The sequence below is a fragment of the Thalassophryne amazonica genome, chromosome 11 (assembly GCF_902500255.1).
Source record: "Thalassophryne amazonica chromosome 11, fThaAma1.1, whole genome shotgun sequence".
NCBI classification, from domain to species: Eukaryota; Metazoa; Chordata; class Actinopteri; order Batrachoidiformes; family Batrachoididae; genus Thalassophryne; species Thalassophryne amazonica.
In genome coordinates, this window is record NC_047113.1 from 62331872 (window position 1) to 62345294 (window position 13423).

The 13423-nt window shown below is 39.4% G+C and overlaps 1 protein-coding gene across 2 annotated transcripts in view; it reads right to left on the bottom strand.

The window, feature by feature from the left end:
* Positions 1–1348: 1348 nt before the first annotated feature.
* The window catches only part of rab28 (RAB28, member RAS oncogene family), a 71611-nt gene continuing 59536 nt past the window's right edge, over positions 1349–13423 (bottom strand). The window contains exons 5-7 of one of the 2 annotated variants that reach the window (XM_034181966.1): positions 8430–8533; positions 8247–8324; positions 1349–1927 (exon numbers count right to left, since the gene is read on the bottom strand). In XM_034181966.1, coding sequence (XP_034037857.1) covers positions 1835–1927; positions 8247–8324; positions 8430–8533 — 275 coding nt within the window. In that variant the 3' untranslated portion in view covers positions 1349–1834. Of the gene's footprint in view, positions 1928–2342; positions 2527–8246; positions 8325–8429; positions 8534–13423 lie in introns of those variants that run through there. The other variant, XM_034181967.1, reaches the window with a different exon arrangement.

The following is a 13423-nucleotide window of genomic DNA, read 5'->3' on the forward strand; positions in this document are numbered from 1 at the left end:
TCCATCTGTGCATGGTGTTATTAAATTAAAACACACATATTAATTTAATACACAAAAACATCAACGCACATACACATAATTAATGTGTATCAATTTAGTGCATGCATATGAGTTTTAGTGGCAGCAAGGTTTTGGCTGTTGCCTACGTTTAACATGGTAACAAGGTCACAGAGCACTTGACTGTGAAAGTGACCAATGTTTTAGTCCAAAGAGCACTTTTAGTCAATATTAAAGGATTATTAACTGAGTGCGAGGTCTGTACAGGAAAACATGGGAGTGAGATGTTGACAGTACGGACCAAGCACAGCAAGGTCCATGCAAAAAACAGAGGTCTGATATTCCTGTACAGACAGAGCAAGCGTGGTTAATAATTTGTTTATTATATGGTTGTTCGAAGCTGTGTTTTCATCTTGTTGGTCTTCATTTTGCATGTCCACTTCAAGCTCATTTGCTGTTTAATTCCTCAAATTCAAACTCGTCAGTGTAATAAAATTCACTCAGAGAATGGTCCTCTTCGTCCCTTATAATTTATTTGTTCGCAAACAAACTCACAAATCTGATATGTAATCCGGAACTACTGCCATGGTAACTGTCTGATATGGGAAAATATCAGAGTGGAAATTAGCCAATCAGAGGAAGTGTAGCGTTGTAGCCATATAATAAAAAGCAATATCTGGGAGCACTGATGAGTTTTTACAGCGAAATGGAGTGTGAGGAATGCACAAACTGACCGACTTTTTTCCTGTTTTTTGTTTGTTTGTTTTGGGGCAGGGCTCTCAGAAATTGGAGCTCTGGATTTTACATCTTGGGTTACATAGCAGATGCATAATTTCTAATCAATCTTCAAATTGAGTTTCCTTCTGATTTTTAGATGATTCGAAAATAATTGGAAACTCCAGAAAAAATACAAATATGTCCTTTTGGTGTTTATTTACTTCATGACTGGGATTTCACAACAAACATCCTTAACATCCCACAACGCTGTCTGCAGATGTTGAAATGTCCTTACTCAAAAGTTAGGACTGAGACAACTCGTTTCAGACATCTGTCATACGTGCCAAAGAAATTCATATCTAACTCCTGCTTGCTCTGTGAGACACGCCCACTGTGTGACACACCCACAAGATGTAGGGAGTGTAGATAGCAGAGGTGGGATGAAGTCACAGTCAAGTCATGAATCGGCAAGTCTCAAGTCAGCTTGCAAACAATTGGTGGTCATTATGACTTGAGACTTGACTTGGGACTTGAATTGAGACTTGCCCATTCAGAGTGACTTGCTGGTGACTTCGTCCCACCTCTCGTAGATAGCAGCAACTACTTTCCAATTAAAACAATTCTGCAAATGGGATTTAAGATGCATTACACCAGCTGTGTTTTTAAGACACATGACAATGTATATTAGCTTGCTCTGAAGGTATATTATATGACCCCTTTAAGAAATCTCAAATTGCAGAAACTGTCCCAAAATGTTAACTGCACATGGACTTTAACTAAGCAGATAAAAAGTACTGGTATGGTGCTTTAAAGGGATTTTTTTATATATATAAAAAATTAATTAATGTGGTAATTTAAGATAAAAGCTGCAGGTAAACTTGAACTTTCTGGACTAAATAAAAAATAAATAAAGATTCTGCTCAACATGAACTGCAGGACAGGACTTCAAAAGCACATATTCTGTCTTCATCCGACCCCTGCAGAGAACACAGTCTGAACACATTCTGTTGAATTTCATCCAGTCACCACAAAAGTCCTAAAAACCAATACTGACTGCAAGTTGTTGTAACCACATCTGTACGTGTGTGCATGCATGCGTATGTGGGTTTTTTTAGGGAGGTCACTGCACCGCACACATGGAGCTGCGAGGTGGGTTCACGCTCCTGGCCACAGGGTCCTGACTGTAGTTCACAATGTCCGCTTTCACAACACGCTGAAAAATGATGTACACAAACATGAAAAAAACCTCACACATAGAATTTAAAGACAATAAATGGTGTAAAGGACCAACATTGAAAAGCTAGGCAACAAATCAATGTAAAAAAAAAAAAAAAAAAAAAGTATTTATTTATTTATTTTTGCTGTGTCAAAATGTTTGTGTACTCCTGCTCTGATCAGGTCATGAGGCAGGAGGAGGTCAAACTGGAGTCACGTCTGTTACCATCGTGAACTCTGAAGGTTTTTCTCACGACAACACTCTCACCCAGCCGATTCACCCAACACACATAACTTAGATTCCCAAAACAGTTACTCATAATGCTGTCAACACGATGATAACACTACAACAGAGGTTACGTTCTATTAGTCTGATCTCTAATCCAAGTACCAAATACCATGTATAACACAAATGCACCACAACTACCTAAAAGAAATTGGTTTCCTTGCTATTCTAACATCTAATTACTATATAATCTGTGTGTGCAGACATACTTCAGACTACTGAACAGAACATATTTTGCTTTGCTGGGTGTTCTCTTGTCTAACTGGACCTTCATCCTGTGGGTAGTTCACCAGCTCAGCCTTCACGATCCTCTGACCAGCGTTCAACACGCCAGACCAATGGAGTGACAGAAGAAAGCAAAGGGGATGAAAAAAGAAAAAGCAAAGCACAAGGCATGAGAAAGGACACAAGTGAGTGGCTATAAACCAAAAACCACACAGGACAATGGATAAGGAAGGAGGAATGAAGGAGAAAAATGATAAAAAATGAAACATATACAAGTAACGTAAAAGCCCAAAGGGGTGAATGCTTTTACAGGCAGTATAAATAAGGTCTGAATGGTTACAAAACTAATTCAAATGAAGAGGCGGCCCACTGGTGTTTATGGTACATGAGAGGCAGACCACATGGCTGAATACCAGGCCCTGGTTGGCTGTCTGATTAACGAGCTGCCAGAGCATGGTGTTGGAGTCACTGACTGATCCGTGGCCTTGCTATCTGATCTAGCAGACAGAGGACCATGACGGAGAGGGCTGCCAGGCAGATATAATACTGTTAGGGGTCATGACCTCATGTTCAGCTCTCTAAACCTGACAGCTGATAATGAGGCTTCTTGTCCCCAAGGCTACACCCAGAGCTTTGACCTGCTCACACTCTCATCTCCATGATACAAACTGATCCTGAACATTACAGTCCTGGTCAGAATTATTTGCAAACCTCAATTTTAAGACCTGAATTCAAATATGGGAATATGCACCAACTTTGGATAAACAAAATAATTAGTAAAATGTCCAATGTTACATAACAACAAGAATAACAACAAAAAATTGCTTTCATGTGATGAAATTAAAAAAGCAGAAACATAAAATGTATATGGCACAGTTTTATTGGGGGTGTTCCATATCACAAAACCCACGGTTTGGATCCGATATTTTTTTTTAAGACAAGGATGGGTCATTTTTAAATCGGGGGAAACAAGCCAAACGCTACTTTTCTTTCAATTTTAAAAAAAGAACTCAATAAGTAATAAAAACAAGGAAATTTTGTCTGTGGTCCTGAATGAATAAAAATGTGTCCAATGTTTTACATAATATTTTAAAATAAATTGCTTAATTGCTGTATTAAATTCTAATATGAACTATGTCAGTGAATCTAAAAATAGCCTTTGTCAAAATCCTGAAAAGTAAAAAATAAGAAATGGAGGTTCATGAGGATTTCTACATTGTCTGCTGAGAGGATAACAATAATAATTTTATTTCTAGCCCTTTTGGGATAAATGCTTTAGTTCTACCCTCTGATCTGATTAATTCAGGTCAGAAGTCCTGCTGAACAGATGCTTGTAAGAAGTCGGGAATGCTCATAATGTTCTGGAGCTCTTCAGTTTCTGCCAGCTCAGCTGTGCACAGGCTTCAAACACAACACTCGATTCAGTGGACTCAGCAATGCAGGAAAGAGACGATGGATACTTTGTCTTCAACTGCTCTAATTTTTGAGAGATTCTGTCGGTTTTTGGATCCAGAGAGGTGCTAAGTATACAGCAAGCACAACACAAGGCTGTTTTTAACATGCAAAGGTGCATGTGCAGCTACTCTGACCTCCACTCAGACTGTGAATTTACCATGACTGCATTGAAATTAATGCAGTTATCACTTTTAAAAGAAAGTCATTATGAAGCAAAAATCACACTTATGTAAACTATGCAATTAATACATGTGGCCAGACCATAGTTCAGCTATGATTCTTACACCAGTATCATTAGCACACTTTGATGATTTTACAGTAAATGAAATACATCAGAGACCTGGTGCATACCTAGCATGCTCTACACACCACGATAGAATATGATATACAAGCAAATATAAATATTCCTAGAATGGCTTTTTTTTTTTTAAACTATATCATCCACACCAACCAATCACAAATATTTTGCTGATCAATATGTTTTAGAACATCAATCTGGGACATACAAAAAAAAAAAGTTTTTCAGACCATGTTTTCTTTGACTTCAGACCAAACTACTCCAAAATCTAATCACTTCTATATATCTATCCTGGTAATATTTCCACAAGGTTTGAAGGAAATCCATCTAGCTGTTTGAGTTATTTTGTGCATAGACACACACACGCCAGTGAAAACAACAGCCTGATTTCACCACTTCACTGACATGCAGGGAATTATCACTTGCCTGGCTATTACCAGTCGAGATAGACTGACCATAGAGTAGCATTCTATTTGTAGTTTTTAATGACTGACTAAATGAGCTCTAAAACATATTCAATGACTTGGAAATGTTCATGTATCCATGCCCTGACTTGTCTAACAAAACCTGGCAGTGAAAATAACAATTAACTCTAAATTAGTCAAAGTGTGCAAATAACATACAATTTCTCTTTTTATTTCACTGTAGGAAAGCGTGGTTGTTGCTGTTGTTGTTGTTGTTGTTCAATAACTGTGGACACATCAATAAATGCCCTTGTTACCCAAAACTGATTTATTTCTATTTATTTTCAAATGTATTTTAAATTCTGGACTTAAAATTCAGGAATGCCAACAATCTTTACCAGAATTGTATATAAATGTATTTTGTCATAATTTCTTTCATAGAACAAAGAGGCTGATGGGAATATATTTGACAAATTATAAATTCTACGCTTACACAACTCTTTGTTTTAATTTAATTGTTTATCTATTTATTTTGGGTGTCCACTGTGCATTTTGGTTTGTGCACAAAACATTGTCGATGTCATCATATTGTGAGGATAATAATAGCCTTCATTTCCTGGAATTACAGCCAAAAATGTTCCATATAAAATGAAACTTAAAAAAGAATTTCTGTATTATTTAAACTGGCTTGTCCCCTATGCTTGACTTGCAATTTACATCCGAACCCTCATCCTGGTTGATTAGCCTGGATTAAGGCACTTTGCTTTATTAGTGCAGCTACTAAGGGAGGCGAAGAAGAGGAAAGAAGATGGACAGCTCTGTAAGTCAGCCACTATTCTCAGTCATAGGCATCAGCATTAGTGGTGGGAGAGTGGCTTGAGAATTCAACCCGTCCTTCCCTTACATGCTCTCCCAACTCGGGAGGTCCTGACCTCCCTGGAGCACCCAGACACATCAACCACTACCTAGCCAATGTGGCTCCAACTGGTCATATCAGAGCCAGGACTCATGCTTCTGGGGGAGGTGACCCTGTAAATCCTACAGCTGCCACCACTTGGCACCTTCGTCTGGTTGGCAAGCAGAGACCTTCTTATGGCCCAAAACAGTGGGAGATAAACCAAATAAATCAGACAGCAAATCCTAACCTTCTCACCCTTACAACTGCGTACCTTTAACCTCTGACTTCACGCCTTAATGTGGTCAGTGTGGGTCTATTTACAGATGGGTAGTGTCAGTGGCAGGTAGACCATTACAGGAGGCAGACTTAACAAACTTGTGTTTATACATCAAGTTCTTTTTTTTTTCTTTTTTTACAGTGTGTGGTGACCTGAACAGACCTGGCTAACACATTCCCCATGACCAACGTTGAGTTCAGACAGAACATTACAAGAGACAAACCAAAGAATAAACAACAACATTCGCTATTTTAATAATCAATACCAATTAAAGTACAAAATGCTCTTATTATCCGAAACTATCTGTCCAACATGTAAATTTGTGCAAATAAATTTTATATGACTTCAGAATCAGTTGAATAGTAAGTTAAGTGATAAAAAGGCCTTAATAGTAACAATGTAACAATACCCGACCCAACAACGCACTGATACAAAAATGTGACAGTTATAGTGAACCTGCAAAATGTAATCAAATCTCAAAAATTATGATGAATTGTTTTTTTTCACCCTTTTATTCAGTTAAACATTCAGGTATTGCTTTTGTAGCACTTGTGCCTTTATGCACTCACTCACTCATCTTCAACCGCTTATATGGGATCGGGCGTGGGTCCCTTTATGCAATAGCAACTAAAAAACTGATGAAACTTGAAAGTCAGACTGAAATAGCATACTTTTTCCCCCAAACAATCCAGGGATTTTTAATTGGGATTCTAATCCAATTACATTTTTTCCGCAAATCTGATTGGTTAATTGTGTGAGATTGCAGACCAAATAATATCAGGGTAACGGTGGCAAAATATTGTTTCACATTTGGATTTATTACCCCACGCCCTGACCGGTGTTCTGACAAGATGTCATTCCTGTCAACAGGTCATGCCTCCGCGCAACTGCACATGCACGCACACACATGCGCAATATTGGCGGGATGCAGAATTTATGCGACAAGACAAACAATTCGACAGAACACTAGCTGTGCGTGCTGCTACAGCGATGTCATACTGCCAATGTTGGCTGAGAGCAAGAGAAAGTCACGTACTGACACCGCTGCTGAAATAAGTGAATTTAAGATACCATATGAAAGTATTGATGTGGATTCTGACACAGAATTACCGTTTCACATTGGATGGATTTGATGGATTTACACATTTGATTACTCCGCGCCCTGACCACTGTTGGAGCGACGCTGCCTCACAGTAAGCCTCGCAAACCAAATTACCTACAGAAAAATCAACCGTACAAACGATGGAATTGGATTAGAATGGGAATAACCACCTTGTGTCTGATGATTTGCGGACGTTCATGCTGTTATACGGTCACAAATATCCGTTTTACCAGCTCCACTAACGCGTCACCAGTAAAACTCCTTTTTACTGGCTCTGGTAAAGCTCAATTTGCGACCGTATAACCAAACTAAATAATTGCACGCTTGTAGCCATATTTCACACCATATGAGTGCACTTCAAAAAAAGCTTGGCCTCACCAAGAAAAGGTCACAGGAGAAAGACTTCTCTGGCAGTATTTTTCAACTGTATCTCCCTTATGCACTTCATCCACCATTGTTAAGTTTTCTGCTATCTCTTCATAGTAGACAGCCACATCTTGAGCCTCTAGATACGTTTGTTTTCAGGTGCCAAGAATTTTCTGAAATAACCTTGTACCTCAATATAATCAACATCACTTCGCCTGTAAGTGTATTTTATTATACTAGATTCAGATATTTTACATATCCACAAAATCATTAAGAGGTGAGTTATAATATATGATAGCAAAATATCAATAAAATACCTCAACAAACTATGGGAAAGGGGGCAAAAAATAAAACTTACAAATATCTGTTTTGTAAGTAACTTCATTTTCTTTTAATTATTTGTAGCTGACTGCCAGTGTGATGAGCTGTCATTTTGAGCTACAAGATTTTGAAATCATACAGCATCAGCTGACTCTAAGGAATGTTCAATGTTCTGCACTGCTTTCCAGTCAAAAATCATGCCAGACTGTGGAACAAAACAAAAGAAAATGTCTGTCTGACTCATTTTCACCTAAAATTTTTGAAACCATAATCTTTTCCCATTTGTATGTAGGTTCAAGGTAGCTACGAACTTTACAGCTAGACGCTTCTCCAAACATTTTCCCTTTCTGCTTTTACCTAGGCTTGGGACCAGGAGCAATTTGGAGTCCAGTGACATCAAAAACACATTAACAAGCATCACAAGGGTATTCAGGTTTCAAACCATAGATCTTTTAGTTAATGAACAACCTGACTGAAACCTGAGCTACAACATAAAAAAAATTGCAAAAGTAATTTAGGAAAGTAGGCATCATTGATAATGAAAGCTGTTTTTGCTCTTGTACCATGAATAAATAAAAATGGATTTTAGTCATCATTTTTAAGTCTACATTCTTAAATATACTGTAGGACTTGAATCATCATGAGCTGTGAGCTTTCACTTGTACTTGACACCAATATGGCTCACCTGGGACTGTTCTATCTCAGCTTTATTAAGCTTCACACCAAGTATCTCAGCAGCCACTCTTTGGAAACAAAGGTAAACCTGTGAAAAGAAATAATAAAATGGAAAACTAATTAAATATTGCAAGAAGGCATAGAATATCGATCTAGTATCAGAATCACAGTTGAACTTTTTGTTGGTACTAACCGAATCCCCTGTTTTAGCTGATACAAACTGACTGATGAGGCCGTTCTCTTGGCAGAAGCGCTGGTGTCTGTCAGCTTTCACGGTCCTCATGTGCTCCAGGTCGACTGTGGACAAAACACAGTACGACCAAAGAAAACTTACACAGATAGATTGATGGATTTATATAGTTGTTATGCAGCGCTCTCGCAGGGTTAACTGCCACATTTCTAAACCCAAACAGAAAAGAAAACTGTTTATACTTGTGCTAAAATGGAAGGGGTCTGCCTAGTGTAGTGGAGTGTTGCACAGGAAAACAAAGCATGATTCAATTGTTATGTTCCTTTCAAATCTGACCAACGTGCCAGTGGATTGGTTGTTTCTGTTTCACATGGGAGTCACGTCAGGCAGCTGAAGACAGAAATGATCAACTCAGTGGCCTCAAGCTTCAATTCCCAGTTGTTGTTGAAGGTTGATGCGACACATTCCATAGTGTAAGTCTGGGCCTATTACAGTTACACCCTAGAGCCAAACACCTCCGTTTGAACCGAAACAGACAAACCGGCCCAGCTGTAGGGTCATGGCTGAAAACAATGCATGGATGACCAAAGACTTCAGGCTATACTCACAGAGTGCAGAAAGAGAACCCAGTTTGACATATTACTGCGTCATCTGTTAACATGGGCACATGAGTGACTGTCACCTTCATGCTGATTTACTGTGAGCACACAATGACTGTCTCCCTTTTTAACTTTTATGAGTATGACCATGTGCATTTGACTCATTGGCAATGACACATAGAAGCTGTGCTTCTCTCCTTCCTCATGAGGGGTCATTCTGGGGTCGATGAGGAAGGTCACCTGGGGGTCTTGCTGCTGAAAGCAATAGCTTCCCTCTTTATTTCTGGCTTTGTGCAGAAAGACAGCCACACCCAGTATCTGGTGCATGCACGTCTATGGTAGCTGAAGGAGGTCAGGCTACTGTACGGTGTTGCATTTCTCTCATCCCCCCGAGTTTTAGTCTTTGTGTGAGGTTCCATTGAAGCTGTCAAGGATTTACCCTGTTCTCATGCCCCTTGGTGAGTGCATTTGTGAGAGAGGGAGGAGCAGATAAAACCAGGAGCAGAGTAAGAGAGACACAAGGCAAGGGCGAAATGTAAACACAGCCAAATCCAGTATTATTAATATCGCAGTAATCCACATGACCCAACAATGCTAAAGGCCAATCCACATTGACAAAAAAAAATACATTTAAAAAGAATAATTTCAGACTAAAATGAATATTACCATCATCAAATGTCACATGTAAACAGAAATCTTTCTTTGCAGGGCAAAGGCCTTTCCATCTATGTCCAGGGCAGACTGTCAGGTTTTGCCGATGCATAAACATAGCTGTCTCATAGGCGTCAGCGGGTTATTAATTCCAGTCATTAAGAGCGGACGTACCTAGTATGCTACTAGAAGTAAACAATGTTAATCCTTTGGATCCTGCACACTTGGGAAAGGTTATCAATCATGTGTCACCAGCAGATTAGCCAACATTAACATGGCTGAGGAGCAGAGGAAGAACAGCAGGTTACTGTAGGTGTACAAGTGACTGATGTGTTGCTGAAACAATCTTGTAAATAAAAACTGAATTGCATTTCTGGTTATATGAGGGAAAGACACACTGGAATTATTTTTCTTCAATTACATCTTCACATTGTGTGCTATCAGTGGGTAAATTTCATTTAAATCCACCAACTGGTTTAAAAGGAGTTGCACATACAAGACTTATAAGATGGATGGATGGATGAACAGACAGGAAGACAAGTATTCCCCCCCTCCCCCCTCCATGTTTGGGGGGGCGATTTAATAATTATCTAAAAATTTTAAATAACTATGCCCCATACCCAAAAAGAGAGAATCCCATGTTATGCATTTAAATGTTTGTGATGTGGTACTCTTTTTAAACAACTACATCATTTCTTGTCAAAATAATGCATATCTCAAACGTAAGAATTCTGCAGCATGTGGCATTTCTCCACGTAAACTGAACATGACTAATCCCATAGTTTTAGTGTTTTGCTTCATTTTTCTCCCTAATGTACCCATTTCTACTTATCAGGTCAAAACAATCTTCCACAGATGATCTGGTTTCCCTCTTTTTCTGTCAAACTGCACATCATCTTAACAACCCCAAGGAAGCGATGGCAAACACAAAATAAACTGTTTAGGGCTCTGAGCGCACAGAGATAGTGTCGAGGATCATCACTCGTGGAGAGCAATGACCCTCCCTCGCTCTGGTCACCGTCACCGTTTATTTAAAAGGTCTGTCTATCACTGTGGTGAGTTACAAGACAACACTTAGTGATTAATATCTGGTGGATAAATTAGTCTTTTGCCGTGAATAAGTGGTTTACAGTGGTAATATATTACATAAATGGGAACCAAACCAAATGCAAAGAAAATATGGATACTTATGCTGCTCCTTCATGGAAAGAATCCTTTTGCTGGCAAACCTAATTATCCTGAATCCATCCAGATGCTGAGAGGCAATTTTTATGTTGCTGAATCTACTGTATCTAAAGCATGCCTTTAATGTTGATAGGGTACCAAGGGCCAATGCTTAAAATGAAATAACTGAACAGCTATTATGTTCTACTCTATCAGATAATAAACTAAATTTATTACTGTACTTCTCTTTCTCATTAGATTTCTGCCTTTCTATTATTGTTTTGCTGTATTTTTCTTTCCCTAGCGCCTGTATGCATTTTAATGTCAAGTTACTGAGTGTTCTTGTAATGAAGAGTGCTATTTCTAACTAGAATTTGCATTAGTTTGCACATTTTAATGTTGACTGTCTCCTACAATGCCATGCAGTGAGCATAGTCACTTCCAGCAAATGTATTTTTACATCTACTAGCTGCTAATAATTACTAGAAAGATATTTAACTTTGAACTGTTTTGAGTTTTTGTGCATGCAAAATCTTTCAGATACCCATCTTCTTGCATCTATTGTACAGAATATAGTTTTGCAAGACATTAATTTTCAAAAGGTATTTTTATTTTATTAACTTTGTTTTGCCTTCACTTTCCATTTGTGGCACTAAGGGGTACTAAGCCCAACTTTCACTGAATGCATATTGATGGAAACTTCACAGCATAACACTTGTAGTATGCTAGTAATGCTGCTTGAATTTGTAGGTGCATTTTATAATTATTTCCATGGATGTTTGGCCAGATGTTGAATGTGTGAAATAGAGGCCGTTTTTTTTTTTTGTGTCGTTTAGATTTCAACAACTTATACAGTATATATTACCAAAGCAAAATATAAAAGCCAATAACTCTGTGTTTGCTTACCAGTTTGAAACCATACACTGTGCTGGATTTGTCAGTGATAACAGGCACCTATTTACTGTCCTACTGAACCAGCAGCTGGGGACCAATGGGAACAGTTTACATAATAAGCAAAGTCAGAGAATAATCTTATGATATTACAGTTAATTACAGGCAGCCTGGGTTTAAACAGCAGTTAGCCCAATGGGGAATATGTCAGCTGTGGGTGGAATTTGAGCTGTGCAAGGTCTATGTAGTAGGCTAAGTGTGTTGTCAGAGGCTTGGGGCTATAAGGGGTCATATCCCATTAAGTGAAAGTTACAAGGTTGAGCCTAATCAACCCCAGGAGAGAACCTATCACTTCCAACGCTGCCAACATTACCCCACACTATGCAAGAAAAAAAGCTTTTCCATTCTATTTTCTTCCAAGACACCCAAGAACAAAGTCAAAATGCAGGGTGAAGAGAAGTGCTACATATACTGCAGAAAAGAGGAGGTGGCTCCTATATACTCAACAAAAATATAAACGCAACACTTTTGGTTTTGCTCCCATTTTGTATGAGATGAACTCACAGATCTAAAACTTTTTCCACATACACAATATCACCATTTCCCTCAAATATTGTTCACAAACCAGTCTAAATCTGTGATAGTGAGCACTTCTCCTTTGCTGAGATAATCCATCCCACCTCACAGGTGTGCCATATCAAGATGCTGATTAGACACCATGATTAGTGCACAGGTGTGCCTTAGACTGCCCACAATAAAAGGCCACTCTGAAAGGTGCAGTTTTGTTTTATTGGTGGGGGGATACCAGTCAGTATCTGGTGTGACCACCATTTGCCTCATGCAGTGCAACACATCTCCTTCGCATAGAGTTGATCAGGTTGTCAATTGTGGCCTGTGGAATGTTGGTCCACTCCTCTTCAATGGCTGTGCGAAGTTGCTGGATATTGGCAGGAATTGGTACACGCTGTCGTATACGCCAGTCCAGAGCATCCCAAACATGCTCAATGGGTGACATGTCCGGTGAGTATGCCGGCCATGCAAGAACTGGGACATTTTCAGCTTCCAAGAATTGTGTACAGATCCTTGCAACATGGGGCCGTGCATTATCCTGCTGCAACATGAGGTGATGTTCTTGGATGTATAGCACAACAATGGGCCTCAGGATCTCATCACGGTATCTCTGTGCATTCAAAATGCCATCAATAAAATGCACCTGTGTTCTTCGTCCATAACAGATGCCTGCCCATACCATAACCCCATCGCCACCATGGGCCACTCGAACCATAACATTGACATCAGAAAACCGCTCACCCACACGACGCCACACATGCTGTCTGCCATCTGCCCTGGACAGTGTGAACCGGGATTCATCCGTGAAGAGAACACTTCTCCAACGTGCCAAACGCCAGCGAATGTGAGCATTTGCCCACTCAAGTCAGTTACGACGATGAACTGGAGTCAGGTCGAGACCCCGATGAGGACGACGAGCATGCAGATGAGCTTCCCTGAGACAGTTTTTGACAGTTTGTGCAGAAATTCTTTGGTTATGCAAACCGATTGTTTCAGCAGCTGTCCGAGTGGCTGGTCTCAGATGATCTTGGAGGTGAACATGCTGGATGTGGAGGTCCTGGGCTGGTGTGGTTACATGTGGTCTGCAGTTGTAAGGCGGGTTGGATGTACTGCCAAATTCTC